Consider the following 16,876-nt stretch of genomic DNA (forward strand, 5'->3'; position numbering starts at 1 on the left):
TTCAACATTTACAGTGACATTTCCAGCTGCACATGTTCTGCTTTCCAGCTTTTATTGGATCTCGAGTCCATTACTCCCTCTGTCTCTCCTCCTCATTTTACCTCCGTCCTGCTCTGTGCTTCACCCTGTAAAGAGTTTGTGTCTGTCAGCTGTAATCTCTGTTTTAACAACCTGCTCATCAGGACACATTAAACCATCCCCACTTACTGTTTTTATAAATGATGAATGTATATTTTAGCTGTGATGGTTGTTTCCTCCTGTGAAATCAGTCATGTAACATCTGTACTCTACACAACATCCTGAACTTTACCATCTCTAGAGTCAAAGTGAAATGTTCCCGTCGTTCCTGAACGCAGCATAAAAACATTTTGTGGTACTAACCATCTTTTATTAAATAATATTTATTACAAAGCTTTATCCCTGAATGGTTCCAGTCACACAGCAGTTACCTCCAGACATCAGTCTAGACTGAGGCCGTCAGAGGAGCAGTCCCATTAAAAAACTGAACGTGTAATTAACTAAAAGCATCCACCATTTCTTCCAATCATCAGTGTCTGAATGTGAGTGTTTATTTATGTCTATTTGAACTTCATTTATATGAACAACAGTTTTATTTCCACAGTTACATGTCTGTGTGCCATCTGACCTTCTCTGTGAGTGTCTGCATAGATGCTGAATGAAAACGTGTGAATGAAAGTGAGGACATGTTCTCATCGTGCCTCGCTGCCTTTCCTACAATAACTTACACTGAGCATTTCATTTTTATCAACGTGAGTTTAGTTCCACTCTAAAACTTAATTTAAAGTGATTTTCAATCAATTTAAAACACCTCTGTACACGCTGCGTCCCTCGGTTTGCTGGTAACTGCAGGTTAATGAAGAACTCAGTGATGAGTCCCGAAGGTTTTTAAAACCTTATTTTCCTGCAGTGCACCTGTGGGTGGCATTTTGATTTTGTCCTTGGGGTTTAGTTGAGGTTTCTTTTTGTATGTTTGCTGTGTTTATCACTGCACATCACTTCTTTTTCTGTGCATGCCAAAATAAAAACACTGCTTTTCCTGCCAGGAACAAAAAATAGGCCAAAGGTGCACAGCATGAGGCCACAACAAGTATTCTGCATGAAAACATCAAACAAGTTGATACCAAGGACTGCAATGATTTCTCTCCCTGATGAGCACAAACTTTGCATCTCAGCCTTGAACGCTGCAGTGTGTGTTTGTTTGTGCACAGTCACTTGTTCTGTGCAGCTACAGAAAATGTCAGTTATTCATAAAACTAAAAGAACTTGACGAGGACAAATTCTCCGCCCTCTGCCTCCTCCCACTGCATGTCATTCCTCCTCTATTCTCGCTCTGTCTTTAACACACACACACACACACACACCGAGCTACATATGTAATATCTACTTTCAATTAAGCGACAACAGCAAACGTGAGAATTAGAGAAACAAAGACTGGTTCAAAGACGGAGAGATGAGGGAACAAAGACAGGGAGCTGAAGAAAGAGGGAAAAGATGGAAGTTAAAAGATGAATCATGACAATGACAGGACCAAGATACAGCCTGGAGAAGCAGAGGCTCTTACAGTATGATGAGTTTCTGCCTTTTTCTATCTGAATTCTTTGCTCGTCTCCACCTTTACAGAAAAAGCAAACGGATCAGTACCATCATTAAAGGGTGACTTCACCTGTTCTCACTTTGCTTCCTGTTGTTCCAGTTTAGAAGATGATGGCAGGTTAAAGAGTTCTTTTAGCCAAAAGTAGAGAGAGGTTATTTAAAATGGAACCAGAGGAAACAAGTGGAGTATTAGTGCATTAGTCCTTTAAGATTCATTCTCTGAAATTCATATAGAGCTGGGGGGCGTCAGGGGAACAATGTAATGCTGTAATCTGCAGTATACTTCCATGTTCTGCTGTTTTTGTTGGAGTATCTTTTGTTATAGAGCTTGTCTGGTTTCCCCAAAATAAATAATAAATGTAAGTTTCATTTTGTTGAAGAACTTCTTGTCCACAAGCTGCAGGACGTGTTGTTCTGTGTCTGCTTGTTGTAGCGGTCTGTGTGAATCCACCAGTTTCAAAGCCCAGGTCAACATTTAATTGGAAATGATTAGTACCCAGATAATCTGCCACTCTGCCTCGTCCATTTAGTGCTAAATAATAGACGTCCAGCAGCAGATGAAGCTTTTCATGGCTACAATTTTAGTCTTCTGTATAATTATGTCTATGTCATTGCTCTTTTTCAACCTCTCTCTGTTTTGCTCTCTCTCTCTCCCTCCCTCACTCTCTCTCACACACACACACACACACACACACACACACACACACACACACACACACACACACACACACACACACACACATAGTGTAAATTCCCTGCGGCTGTGTGCAAAGGGCATGCACACAGTACACTGGAGAGGAGGGGTGTGTGCACAGAGGACACTGTCAGATCAAGATGAAGCTGATTTTGAGGCCTGCATCAACACAGCAAAGGACACATCAGTACTGTATGTGTATGTTTTTCTATAGGTACCTGTGTGTGTGTGTGTGTGTGTGTGTGTGTGTGTCTTGTCTTGATCTTTCTGCTCTGCTGCACTCGTCACCTCTACGGCTTCAGTGCCACCAAACATCCATTTACTGAAAATGCAGCTGTTCAGAGTGTGGGTTCATCCACTCGTCACGCTGAAGATGGTCGTGTGTGAGAGTGTGTGAGAGTGTGTGAGTGTGTGTGAGAGTGTGTGAGAGTGTGTGAGAGTGTGTGAGAGTGTGTGAGCGTCTCAGAGGAAGAGAGAGAGAAAAAACATGAGTATTGGGCTGCATGCTATGTGCGTCCATACATGTATCTGTGTTTTTCTGCGTTTCCATTTGACAATAATTTCAGACACAACATGTTTATTTACTTTAAATCCAAACTATGAACTTTCTCTGACCTTAACCAAAGTGTTTTTGCTGCCTACAGCCGGGAAACCCTCCAGGACACTAGCTAAGACCTTTAAAGGCTGGACAGTTCACACCAGAGGAGAACAGGAAGGCGTATGACAAACAGCAAAGAGCCGACCTTGAACCCAGGACGCTGTGGTTACGCTGCCTGTACGTTAAGTATTCAGATACCAGGCTGTAGTTCCACCTTGGTTGTGACGTCACCAGCTGCAAACTAAAGACTAGAATCTTTACATAGAAATAAAATACACACTACGAACAATCTTCACTGTCAGCACCAACAGAGTGAAAATCCTGGTCCGAATCACATCCACACTCGGCCGCTCTCTTATTTATTAAGACAGTAAAGATACAGAATCTCTTTCTCTGGCTTTTAAACATCATCAACACAGAAATAACCCTTGAAATAAAGATTATAATATTATATTAGCTTTTTAAGCTCAGGTAATTGTTGATATCACCTGAAAACCTCTTCACCTGTGAATTCTTTACTTCTACTGACTCCACAGTTCGTCTGTTTGGAACCATTCTTTCAGAATCTTTCATTCTTCTTCTCTTCTGCTCGTCTTTCTCGGTTTACTGTCACATTTCTTATTACTCTTACATATGTACTTCTCCATTAACACTGCACTGCTTTCAAACACCCGTCTATCTATCTCTGCACCCACCCACACAACAGAGCATTTCTTGTCGCTTTAAGAGGACATTTGCTTTTTCAGTGACAGAACCGAGACTCTAATGTGAGGTCTGTCAGGATGGAAACAGAAAATCTGTCATGCAGAACCAGACAAAGACAGTTTTGTCTTTCATCTCTTCAACTCTGGCAGCGAGCAAAGACAAAAGTCTGTTAACTCTGAATAAAAGCACGACAGGACTGGCAGGACATGAGGAAGATGAGTGATGAAAATAACTGTCAGAGCAGAGACAGCAGACAGAAGATAGTGACAAATTTAGATCTCAACAGGGTCTAAAGCACAGAGCCCCCATCGCTCTGCACTGATGTACAGAACAGTGTCTGATAAATCCACATATTGTGACAGAGGAAAAGAGCAAAACGGCAAACAGAAAGGTAACAAATGATAAATGGACACAGCGTCAGGAAAATAATTCAAAGTGAAGTCGAACCTGCAGAAAAGCTGCTTCCATGTGTGATACAGGAGGAGTGGAGCTGCAGAGGATCTGCTCTGACTCTCTAAGATATTTAACTGGTTCTCCAAACAAATTTAATTTAAATATGAAATAATCAGCCAGACTGTAATTTGACTGAGGACTCGGTTGTTCCAACAGGACAAGGCCAACTCTCCCTCATGTAAAGCGGCCTCTCATGATAAGCACGACTGCAGCCAAGAAATGAATGTGACTGAACCGGAGGTCTTCATCATTACCGTGTTTCAAGACTTGGCTCAGTGAAATGTTCTTACTGCAACAGATCCGCTGTGGAAAACAGAAATTAGGAGACATGTGTCTGAAGTTATGGAAGCTGTTTTTCACCGTGCTTCGTTCAGAGTCTTGTATAAACTGTAACCTATTAAAATGTGTGTGGTGTTTAACCATCGGTGATGCTTCTCTGTTTTTTCCATCTACATTAGTTCATCAATGACTGAATGTTAATTACTCAAACATTATCTGTTTTATAAATAACACATGTATAAAAAGCTCTTGTGCTTCTTAGAGTACAATAGAATTCAGCTCTACTGACCAGTGTTCAGGAAACTAAACTCAGCTTCATGTTATTTTACTGTCGTCAGGCTGAACTCAAACCTCCGAACCCTCAAAATTAAAAGTAAAATGTTTAAATAGCAAAAATCCTTAAAACAAACCAACTCAAAAACAAAAAGACAATTTAATACACATGCACAGTGCACGGAGGAGGCCGAAGGAAACCATCAGTCAGTGCAGAGCGGAGACATCACACAGTTTCTCATCATATGTTTGTGTAGGAACTGGAACGAAGGAGTTAACACGTGTTTCTACGTTTCTCTGTGATCTTAACACGAGGTCTAGAAGTGACTGTACCTAACACCACCGGTTTCCTGTAGCAGTGAACAATAAACAAACATCTGCAGTTCGTAAAGTGTCGTGTGCTTCTTACCACATAGAGCTGCTTCCATAACGAGGCCCATTCCTGTAGTGTGGACGTCACCTCAGTAACAATGGGGTCTTCCAGAGGCACCACAGTCTCATGAGGCCTGTACAGTGACATAACAGACAAACACACACACGCTGTTTAAAGGACACTAAACAGTAAGAGCTGAACTGACCTAATAAACATCCGACCCACTCTGACGTCTATTGTGTTGGGTTTTATACAGTTAGGCTTCAACAATGTGAATTAAAGTGAACTTTGTGTGTGTGTGTGATGAATCACTGAGGTAGAACGGCTGGTCCACAGTCACCGACAGTAAGACAAGAGAGGTCACATGATGAGTAACGACAGAAACTCACAAACCACCTGCAGATTTATAATGTGAGCACAAATATTCACAACAAGCAACAAAACAAACTCTGAGAATAAAACGAGGAAGTGAGTTAATTATAATCCAAACATTTCTACATGTTCACCTCCAGAAACATGGATTTGATTTAGACTTCAACATTAACTCGTCTGTTCTTGTAAAGTGTAAATAATAGTATTAAAATAATCTGATATAACAATGTGAAAATGAATTAATGAATAACTTTTTATTAAAGGTCATCGTATCGTATGAGAAGTGTAGGTGTGACAGCTGCTAAGCAACAGTCTGAATAAAAAAATTGAATAAAATACACATAATATAAAAATAGTATTTTATTTCAGTAATGGTGTTTTGTTTCTTTAAGATACTGATAAGTGAAGTAATCAGAGTACTTTAGAGACCTTGCTGCTTTATTAATGTTGGCTCTGTTACTATGCAACTACCCCGAATAAGATCTTAAATATCCCAGCAGATAAAACCTTCTGTTCCAAACCCGGAGTAAACGAGCAAACGTCTCCTGAACGTAGGACATCAGTTCACCTCACTGACCTGACGATCACCGTGTGCTAACTCTCTACTTCCTTAATGTCCAGATTGTCTTTTGCATAATTCTGGCCACAGGGGAGTTGTTCACTAAACAAGAAGCTGAGTCACTGAGCAGCCTGGAGTCGGGAACATCACAGTAACCTCTCTGAACCTTTCTCGTCTTGGTTTTCGCTTGGTAATTAATAAAAGCTACTGTGTGAGATTAGCTCATCTCTCCCAGCTGAGCTGTAGCTGCCAGCCGCCCGGTGATTTCACCCACATTAGATACACTTGTTTCTCCTCCTCTCCTCAGTTCCAGTTCATCTCTCTTCTTTCTTTCCCCCCTCTCCCTCCTTCTGTTCCTCTTTTTGTTTTCCTGCCTCCCCTCTCCATTTCTCTACGGTGCTCTCTTCCTTCTCTCTCCTCACCATCGCTCTCTTCCTTCTCTCTCCCTCCTCACCATCGCTCTCTTCCTTCTCTCTCCTCACCATCGCTCTCTTCCTTCTCTCCCCTCACCATCGCTCTCTTCCTTCTCTCTCCTCACCATCGCTCTCTTCCTTCTCTGTCCTCCTCACCATCGCTCTCTCCTTCTCTCTCCTCACCATCGCTCTCTTCCTTCTCTGTCTCCTCCCACCATCGCTCTTCCTTCTCTCCTCCTCACCATCGCTCTCTTCCTTCTCTCTCCTCCTCACCATCGCTCTCTTCCTTCTCTCTCCTCCTCACCATCGCTCTCTTCCTTCTCTCTCCTCCTCACCATCGCTCTCTTCCTTCTCTCTCCTCCTCACCATCGCTCTCTTCCTTCTCTCTCCTCCTCACCATTTCTCTCTTCCTATCGCTCTCTTCCTTCTCTCTCCTCCTCACCATCGCTCTCTTCCTTCTCTCTCCTCCTCACCATCGCTCTCTTCCTTCTCTCTCCTCCTCCTCCTCTCTCTTTTCCACCTCTCCTTCCTCCTTTCATTTCCTCCTGCATGTTCCTTCTTCCTTGCCTCAGTCTGCTCGTCTCCAGTCTCCTGTGTGTAACTCCTTTCACACTAAGCCTCTTCTTCGTCGTCACTCTTTGCCGCGAGCTGACATATTTGTCCTCCATCAGTCTAAAGCCACTTTTTTCTCCACCTCCTCCACCACAACAGTCTATTCTCATGAATGTCACTGCTATTCTCAACACCAATATGTAATTCTGTGTCTCTTTTAAACTCTCCAGGGAAGAGGAGCAGGGAATTGGGGAACTCTTTTTGTCTTTGCTTGGTTCACAAAATATTTAAAGCCCACAGCTGTTCTTAAAACTTTAAACTCATGCATAATTCTGCCTTTTGGCTATTTGACAATATTTTATTATTTTGCTGTCACTACAGGCCTCTCAGCGGTTTTACAGCACAACATATACTGACCTCAAACGGAGAAAACCAACTATGGAGCTGGTTTTCAGCTTTTACACCTTGAATATTAAATAACAGGAAGTGGGGAGAGGATGTTCTTCTTTCTCTCTCTGTCAAACACTTTCTGAGCTACTAATGAGATGATTCCCACATTAATCTTTCACTGGACTTTAAAGTGAATGAGCTGAACAGATGCACAAACATCTCTAAAGATCAGTCGTTGTCTGTGGTTGGACGCCACTCATTAAAGGTCTCAGCATGACAACACACTTCCCAAACCAAGAGGAACTTGTATGTTTGCTCTCGTTAGAGAAACGAGAGACACTGAATCTGATGTTAGAACAAAAACAACTGCTTTCCTTCATTAATCAATCACCTTCTCTGCTCTTTCCTAACTGACCCTACATGAATCTCACTCACTAATCAAACATTAACGATTCTTTATTGTTACAGATTTAAAAGACACTTTTGGTAAAATAGACCTTTAGACATACGACATGCAATTAGTATTAAGATGAGATGAAATGAATAAGAAAAAAACTAAACACTGGTTTATCTTTATTTTTTCATCCTATTTGTTTAATTTTGTTCCTTTTCCTTCATTTTAGGTCATTTTTAATAATGAATTCTAATAATATGAAAGCGTGCTGCTGTCCAGTCCAAGGTCTGTGAGACGCATGTCGGGGTTACGTTCTTTAAACAACCGGTTCTTACAGAACATGCTTTCACTGACTCTCTGTGAAGCACAAACATAGTCAGAGACGAGAACCATCAGACTCCGTATGCCGACATTAACCTTTGGGTCAAAAACAGGCCAGTGGTCATTTCCCAACTCTGATCTTAATGGGAGCTGATGGTCACAACAGTGCAGAATAAACATGCACATGGATGCACACTGTGCTTCTAAAAATACTTCTACACCCCGACAGAGTGCTCTTATAGGGGCGGCCAGTGTTTTATTGTATCAGACGGATGTTTTACATTTGATAAAGTGAATTTAATTGGAAAAAGTAAAACACTTAGCTAAGCCAACACTAGACAGACAGAGCAGATTTGAAGTGTCGATGTTTGCTGAGTCAGACGTGAATTCATTTGCTCAGAAGATAAATTGCTGCTGCTGTGTTTCTAAAAAGGTCTTTGCATCTTGTTGTCTTGGTCTGTGTGTTTTACTGCTAGCAGGAATGTGGCGTGTCTGTGTCTTTACAGGTTTATTTGTCTCTCTGGGTGTGATCCTGAAGTGCAGGGGTCCAGCTTTCTGATAGAAAGTCTATTTATCCTGCAGAGATGCAGACAGGCGGCAAAACATTCTGGCAGCTTGATGCAGCTCTGAAACTGGAGGCTGTTTTCTGTTTCCACTCAGTGGTGTAGCTGTGCCAGCACAACAAGAACTATTTAAAAATCCATTAAATAAATGTATACAGTACATCCTTTTCTATCTGTGATGGTTTACACAACAGAAAGCTTCCATCTTGTGCCAGTGTACTGAGGCTTCAAGTCCTTCCAGCTTTATAATTTGCTGGCTACACATCAACTATTATTGTTTCAATAAAAGTCTGTGAGAATAAAAGATGGAAGATAAAGACTGAAAATGAGACGAAAAAGAGGAAAGATAAACAGGAAATTAAAGAAGATTGCTGAACAACAATGGTGTTCACGACAGAGATGCAAGAAAGAAGCCACTTCTCTCCAAAAAGAACTTTATCCGTCTACAATTTGCTCAAAGACATGTGGAGAAACCAGAAGGCTACTGAAGAAAGTTCTGTGGAGGGATTAAACTAAAGTCAAACTTCTTGGCTCGAATGAGAAGCGTTATGTTTGGAAACGACCAACACGTTCACATCCCATCTGTGAAACATGATGGTGGCAGGATCAGGATTTGGGTCTACTTTGCTGCCTCTGGACCAGAACAACTTGCCATCATTGATAGAACCGTGAATTCAATTTATTTAGCTCCAAATCAGAACAGACATCAACTCAAGGCTTTACAGTGTTTATAACTGTATAAAGAATTATCTAGAAGAACCAACAACTGAGCAGCACCAGGAGACAGTGGAGAGGAAACACTGGGTGGCCATCTGCCTCGACCGGTCGGGGTGAGTGGAAAGAGGAGAAAGAAAAGAACAGGAAAATGTGGAGGTATAAATCTGTGAGATCCACAGAAAGTGGATCATGCAGGAGGAAAACAACCCTCAACACACGAGCAGTGAATGGAAAAGAATGAAAGTAATGTAATGTTTTATAAATGATTAAATAAATTCCACATCAATTACAGGAATATTCAGCTGTTGTTTAACAGTTCATCAGCAGAGAGGAACAGAGCAGCTGAGACCTGAAGTAGCAGAGTTGTTCAGGTTCATTTATCACAGTTCAGAAAAGTTCAGATGGTTCCTGCACTGATTTAAACTCAGCTCAGTCGATGTGGAGAAGCTGTGTGAACTGACAGTAAATGTTTGTCTCATTTAGGTCATATTTCTGCAGAGACAGAGGAAACGTTAAAGCATCACAACCTTCTGAGCTCGACTGTTTGCTCTAGACGTTGGACAATATCCTGCTCGGTAAAATAAACTTTCCACTCTCAGAGCTCTCTCTCTTTCTTTGCCCTGGAGGTCTACTTGAAACAGTAAAGGATTCACTAATTCCAATTAATTTACTCTCCCTGCCTTTAATTAAAAAACTATTATGCAAATCGAGACACGCTGTGTAACTCTGATTAATCTGAAGTAAAAAAAAAAAAAAAAGCTTTTCCAATCATTATGCAAATGTATTAAAATATGTGCTCTTGAACTTGGAGAGGAATCAGAAAGGAGCAGGTTCGTTCCTTATTTAGAGAGAATACGTCTCAAAACAACTGATCCCAACGAGATTTCATCAAATCAGCCTTAAATAGTTTTAGCTGCAAGAAGCGGAAAAGGCCTCCAGCAGTGTGGAAAACACGAGTAACTCAACTGTGGCATCATCCCTGATAGACGAGAGCGACTTGAAGTGTCTCAGACAATCGGATGAACGGTGCAGTGAGGAGATGTTGACATATTGTGTAGTGCTGTTAAGAGAACTGATTAGTATCTAGTGTATAACGTTCACATGTTCAACAACAACAAAATAAAAAAGTGATAAAAGGATCGAGCTGAAGATTTATCAAATGAGAACTGTGTGACACTAAACTAAGAATTCACTTCAGTCTTTTCTATCACAGCTCAACGTGATGCTGCTGGTGCCTGTTTGTTTAATGGTTTTCAGTTCGAGCTGAATGTCGTGTGAAGCAGCTACAACTGTTTTCATTTCAGAAACAGATCATCAGTTATTTCTACTTTCTCATTCTGCTTGGTCTAAAACCAAATTATTTTCATTTACAGTGTCGATAAAATAAACTTTCTTGGCTTCAGGCTTCATCCTGGTCCCAATTTAAAAAAGATAATTTGATGATGCTACACTGACATGTGTACGAGAAAAATACAACTCAACATGTTGCTGTGTTTATATTGATGTGGTTGAATGTACAGTAGGTGTTTAATTAATCTACACTGTGAACTTTGGGGCCTCAGTTTAAATGTGTTAAAGTATTAAAGTATTCCACTGCGGGGGTGGGGGAGCACGTCGACAGCCTCACAGTGCAGACTTTATTCCATACGCTGACATTTTAACACCACTGTGCCTCTGGAGAGCTGTGCTAGAAGTGGTCTGAGAGGTTGGTAAACTCACCCTCGGTTGGTGACGATGGCTTTCTTCAAGTGAATGTAGCTGGCTGGAAAAACTCCCTGGTGAGAGACACATAAAAAAAAGAAACTGTTAGGAAGGAAAATCAAAGCATTGATGAGGCTTTAAAACACAACCACCCACAAAAATGAACCAACTACATCGTTAACATGATGATGATCTGCTGCTGATGTGTTTCCATGTGCCCTTTCTTTAGATGTATACAGTCACTGTGGTCGTTGGACAGACTCAGCTCCTGTGCAGCATGTTTGTCGTCCCACTGTCTGTGGTTGACTTCATTTGTCAGTTGCAGAAGGAGCTTCGTGCAGTTGCTGTGTATCTCTATTGCTAATGAAACTCTTACTTTATCTTTACACGCTCTAAATTCTAAATACAGTATTCACACTCAAATGTGGAAGTAATTATTTGTGTCATAAAATCTTTGGACCTGAAGTGATGTTAAATTAACAATGTGCATCTGAGGGAAACTGTACTGGAGGGATTTCATTCATATTCTACGACATGTTTCAGAGAAGAGCAGAGACAGAGGAACAGAATCTATTTTAGGATGCGACATGTGTGTGACTCTGTCTGCCTCGTCGATGGTTCATGTGTGGAAATGTTGTTGTGTACACTGTTTGTGGTTGTGCTTATTTATCCCTTCTTTCTCCTCTAGCCCAGTGTAGGTGTCTGTCTGTCTGTCTGTCTGTCTGTCTGTCTGTCTGCAGCTTCATGTCCTGTCTACACTCTAAAAGCACATCCTCCAGCACTTAGGAAAGAACCCTGTGCCATTACACCCAATAACCCAGCTGTCCGTTGCCAACTTTCGAGCTGCTCCTCCTGTCGACAGAGATGTTTCTGCTACACCCGTCAAAAGACAGAGGGTCAAACGTGGTATAATAAAACACAGGGGAGCACCTTCCTCTGTGAATTTATTTTAGGAAAGTGTCTGTCAGACTGACACAAAGTCAAAGTGAGACCTATAAAGACGGAGAGATGAGAACAATGTGCTAAGGAGTTAGTGTGGTTGGCCATGCATACAGGAGAGGTTCAGTGGTGCCGGCCGGCCCCCAGGGAGCCCACTCGATTACCTGTCTGTACAGAGACACAGAGTGTGCTCCTCATACTGTCATTATACTGGATTCACTGCTCTGCTGCTCTGAGGACTCTGTACTTGTCTCTAATAAATCCATTTAACCTGTGCTCAGGCCAGAGAACAAACAGAAGCACTTTTTGCTTTCAAAGCCTGAAGTGGAGCTCTCTGTTCTGGAGTTGTGTGGGTTTCTGGATCACATCATCATCATCAGTGGCTTCTAGAACAGGAAACAAGTTTCATGGTGAAGTTTCCATTTTATGTTTGTTTTACTATGATTCAGTGTGAATTTCTGTTTAGTTGAGTTAGTTTCACCTGTGTTTTATTTCATGCTGAATGAATTCTTCAAGTGCAGCATTTTAAAGATTGAGTCACATAATCTGTTGGACGTTACTGTACAGTACAAGTCTGAAGGAATATGAACTGACTGGGTTTTTATTTATTCCACTATGTGATAATTATAAAAACCCCAGAACATTGTCATGTGACTAATGAACCACATCTTCACCATCTTGATATGTCAATAAGCAAAAACTTTGTATAAAGGGTTAATGTCGCTCCTCTAGTGGAGACTTCAGATGTAGACTGGGTTGTATGAAAAAAACACACACACGCACGCACGCACGCACGCACGCACGCACGCACAAACACACACACACACACACACACACACACACACACACACACACACACAGAGTACATCTTGTTCCTGTCTCTGTCTAGTTAGCTGTGACAGTTGTTAACAGGTCAATGCATTCAGAACACCTCAGGCTCTCCTGTGTGTGTGTGTGTGTGTGTGTGTGTGTGTGTGTGTGTGTGTGTGTGTGTGTGTGTGTGTGTGTGTGTGTGTATAATGGAGGTCATCTGCGTTGTGTTGTTTCTAATTTCACTTCGTTTAAGCACCGGTTCACTTAAAAAAGGTCACTTTGTTAAAAAGAGACTGATGATAGAAATAAATTCTACTGTACAGATGGAGTGAGGAGAAAACAGAGAGGAACAAAGCTGCAGTAAAAATGTCGTCCACCCTCAAACGACTCCATCTCCCTCTGGACCAGGCAACTGCAAACACTGAATGTCACCTTGTTTTCACCAGTCTGTTCAGAGCTTTTCATCCAGAGGCCAAATGTGATGAAACCACCTCTGTTTGAAGTTGGATAAGTTCTACTGCACATGATGATGCTTCTCCCACGACGTCTCTACACGCTGCTGAACAGCTGCACAATAACAAAACGAAGGAAACCGAAATACTGAACCACTCGATTGGAGTCCGAGGAGATTCATGATGAGATTCATCAATATATGAACAAAGTCAATCTGAAGTTTAAGAACAACATCGATTTCACTGAAGAACAAGTTTAAGAAAACTGGTGTTTGTGAAACTTCTGTTCTGTGAGGTGACGTCTGATTTATATAACTCAGGGGAGAAGACCATGAGCTCTCAGCTGGTTAGTAAAGACAGAGATATGTGTATAAAAAGTAGAAAATGAGAAACAGAAAAAACAGAGAGGGACACTGTGGAAGATGACTCCAGAGACGTATAATTACATCTCTGCCCTGTTTATCAGAGGCACCCAGCAGCAAATACAAAGAATGGTTCATCATCCACCTAAATACAGCAAACCTCAGTGTCTCAGGGACAGTCTGAATGTGATTGTATGTAAATGATCAGTTTATTCAAACAATACTGAGTTTTATTCATATTCATACGCTCACGCTGCCATACGGTGTCGAAGGAAGGGTCACGACCTCAGACGTCCTGTGTGACAAATATTGGATTTGACACATTTCATGTCGTTGGTTATTTGTCTGTGATTTTAACTGTAATAAGTCTCACTGATCATTTAAATGAGGGGTGTCATAATAAAATCTGACATGTTAAGATCAGGGATTTATTGAAACTCTTAATAATTCTGTGATGAATTGATCCTGGATCTGTTGTTGTTTCAGATTCTTGTTGAACTTCTTCATTTATCTGATGCCTATTATTAAAATGAATGATAATGGAGGTGGGAGGCAGTTTTACGTTCACCTGTGCCCTTCAGCGTGTGCATATTTATCTCTTTTCTTTCCCTTTAGTAAATAAATGAAGTCCGTACAGACACAACACTAATTTCACCTGAAAGAATTTCAGTTTACGTGATACTGAAATTAACCAGAGAGATAACGGACTGAAACAAACTATCAAACACATCATGGTAGTAGATGAATTCAGACTTACATCAGTAAATCTGTGTGTGAATCTTCTGACTTCTACTTTCTCGTCTTCCAAACATTGCTTCTTATTTCTGTTTTGTCAGCTGATTCCTGACAACAGGAGGTGAAACTATCTGCTCCTTTTCCTCTTTAGTGACATTTGACAAGTGACTGAAAACAAGTGAAACAGGTAGAACGTAGACTGAAATGAATTAAGCATCAGTTGTCTCATGCATGTTGATCACGTGTCACAAAACTCTGCACTGATGTTTCTCACGGATGAATCTTGAATCATTTGACTGAAGCGAGCAGACTTTATGTTAATGTGATGACACAGCTCGTGGTTCTGCAGAGACGGATCAGATGAATGTGCTGGAGTTAGGATGCAGGGTCAGTCTGATGCTCACATTCAGCTGTTTGAGTCAGAGCAGAGAGTTCAGACCCGTCCGTCATGTTTCAATGAACTCAGAGAGACTAGAAACAGACATTAGTTTAATGTGGGAGTTCCTTTTCACTGCTGCCATCAATTATTCGACATCTTGTCATCTACAAAATTCAGCTCATCTGTCTTAATGGACGGTCTAACTTCTCCAACCTTTATGACTAAACTCTCTGAACCTCTCCTCGTCCCTGTCGATCTCAACTTTTTCTTCACTGTCATGCCACAAATATATTGAAATCTCCTTTAAACCATAATAAAACTTCACTTGAGTGAAAGGATCGAACAGGAAGTTTCTAAACTTAAGTCAGTTCACTGTAGAGAAACTCTGGAGGCCTCAGGTCTAATTTAATAAAACTGCTCCAACAGACATGTCACTGATTCTATGAGCAGTGGACTGTGACTTACTGAGGCCACCTTTACTAAAACATCTGTATTTTTAGAGATACGTCCTTCCTTTTGCTAGATCAGTAAATAATTGATGGTTTTTTAAGTGTCCTGCTGATGAGTGGTTAAAACCCTCCAGAACATAAATGATTGAACTTAACCCTCTAAAAACGATGCTGATATTATCTAAAGTATAAAGTATCTCTGAAATATGACATCTACTCCATCGCTCCTGTTTGCCACAGGTCAGAGATCCAATCCTTCAGCTCCAGAAACACACATGGACACGCTTTGTACAGACAAGCTGCAGCTGCAGTGGACTCTTAACTTAGTTTAAGATTCACAGATTCACTGTAAAATGTGAAGAGAACAGCTTCTTTCAGTGGGATCTCATCAAGTGAAATATTTGACGTAAATGCACAGTCGGACGAGGCGGCTTCTGCAAACCAGCAGCAACCAGCATAAAAATCACAGATTAGTCAGAGTCCGTTCTCTCACAGCGTTAACATCTAATCTGACATCACACAGGTAGAGCTGGGCTTCAGAACACATGGTGCTGGGAATGAACTCACACACTTGACATGTTTCCATATGCTACTAACAGTGAGAACGTTAAAACACTCTGTTGGTGCAGTAACCACACGTTACAGTACAGTCCTGACAGTGGGCGGGGGCCACTTAGTGATGGCAGAGAACTGATGCCACATCATATTAAAACACTTTTAAAACACTGCACTGAGTTTGAAGTACTGATGAACTCGAAGTCAGTAGAGCTCACGGCTACAGTATCAAACACTGCACCAAAGTTGAGCCCATTAGTCGACTGCGTCGTGCTTAATGTGCTGTTTTCACCTTTTTTAGCTCATTTAACACTCGTCTCAACGTGACCTCTTAGCATCAGTGGGTGAGATGGATCTCCTGGCTCATCAGTTATGAACACACATGGAGGTCGGCGAGTAGAGAGCTACAGAAGAAACTTTATTTTTCACAGGACTTTTGGTGTTTTTTCAGATCAGTTCATCGGAGCACGTTCCCTTTCTGCTTCCTCCTCTCCCTCGTGATAATTTAGTACTTTCTTTCTCTCCTGCCCCATTTTCACAGCTGTAATTATCCTCTTGTTTCATTCTTATCACACCTGCTGATGAGCCTCAGATAAACTGTCATTCGTCAGGTTCCAATACTAAAAAAACTAAAACAGTACGAGAAGCTGCAGCTGTGCTTCACTCGTCTTTCTCCTCATAGTGTCCTTGAGGATTTCATCTTCCAACCCTAACCCTAACCCTCCCATCCATTCTGTTCTATTCTCAGTTTGTCTGTTGTATTCTGATCTGTTCATTGTCCTTATTGGAAGGAAGAAAAAGGTATTGTGTAATTCCCACGTACGGCTCCACGGAGCATTATAATGTACTCTGGTCTATAATTTCACACAGCAGTCCCGACTCTGCCCGGATGATAAAATAACAGTGATTACATCACAACTGCAGAACTGTGCAACTTCATCTTTTGTTGTTCTTATTATTCTTCAACAATGAGCGTCTTTCTAAACGGTCTGAGGAGGAGACTGCAACAAGATGGTGCTATTAGCTTCATCAGAGGCAGGAACCATAATGAATGTGTGGATACTCAGTTAGTTCTCATGTCTCTCTTCCTCTTTATGGAAGGCAGCTTCATACTAAATGAAATCGAAATGACATGAACTGACAGAGAAGCTCTGTGTAACAATAAAACAACTTAAAGTTTCTTTGCTGCTGCTTTTCAGGACCTTTGGTTTCGATCTGAAC

At 41.3% G+C, this 16,876-nt stretch overlaps 1 protein-coding gene across 1 annotated transcript in view; it reads right to left on the bottom strand.

Moving 5' to 3' along the window:
- Positions 1-16,876, bottom strand: part of dock3 (dedicator of cytokinesis 3) — a 137,529-nt gene that overhangs the window by 52,928 nt on the left and 67,725 nt on the right. The window contains exons 5-6 of the mRNA XM_026349175.1: positions 10,990-11,045; positions 5,026-5,122 (exon numbers count right to left, since the gene is read on the bottom strand). Of these exons, the coding sequence (XP_026204960.1) occupies positions 5,026-5,122; positions 10,990-11,045 (153 nt within the window). The remainder of the gene's footprint in view (positions 1-5,025; positions 5,123-10,989; positions 11,046-16,876) is intronic.

This window comes from Anabas testudineus, chromosome 5 (assembly GCF_900324465.2).
Source record: "Anabas testudineus chromosome 5, fAnaTes1.2, whole genome shotgun sequence".
NCBI lineage: Eukaryota > Metazoa > Chordata > Actinopteri > Anabantiformes > Anabantidae > Anabas > Anabas testudineus.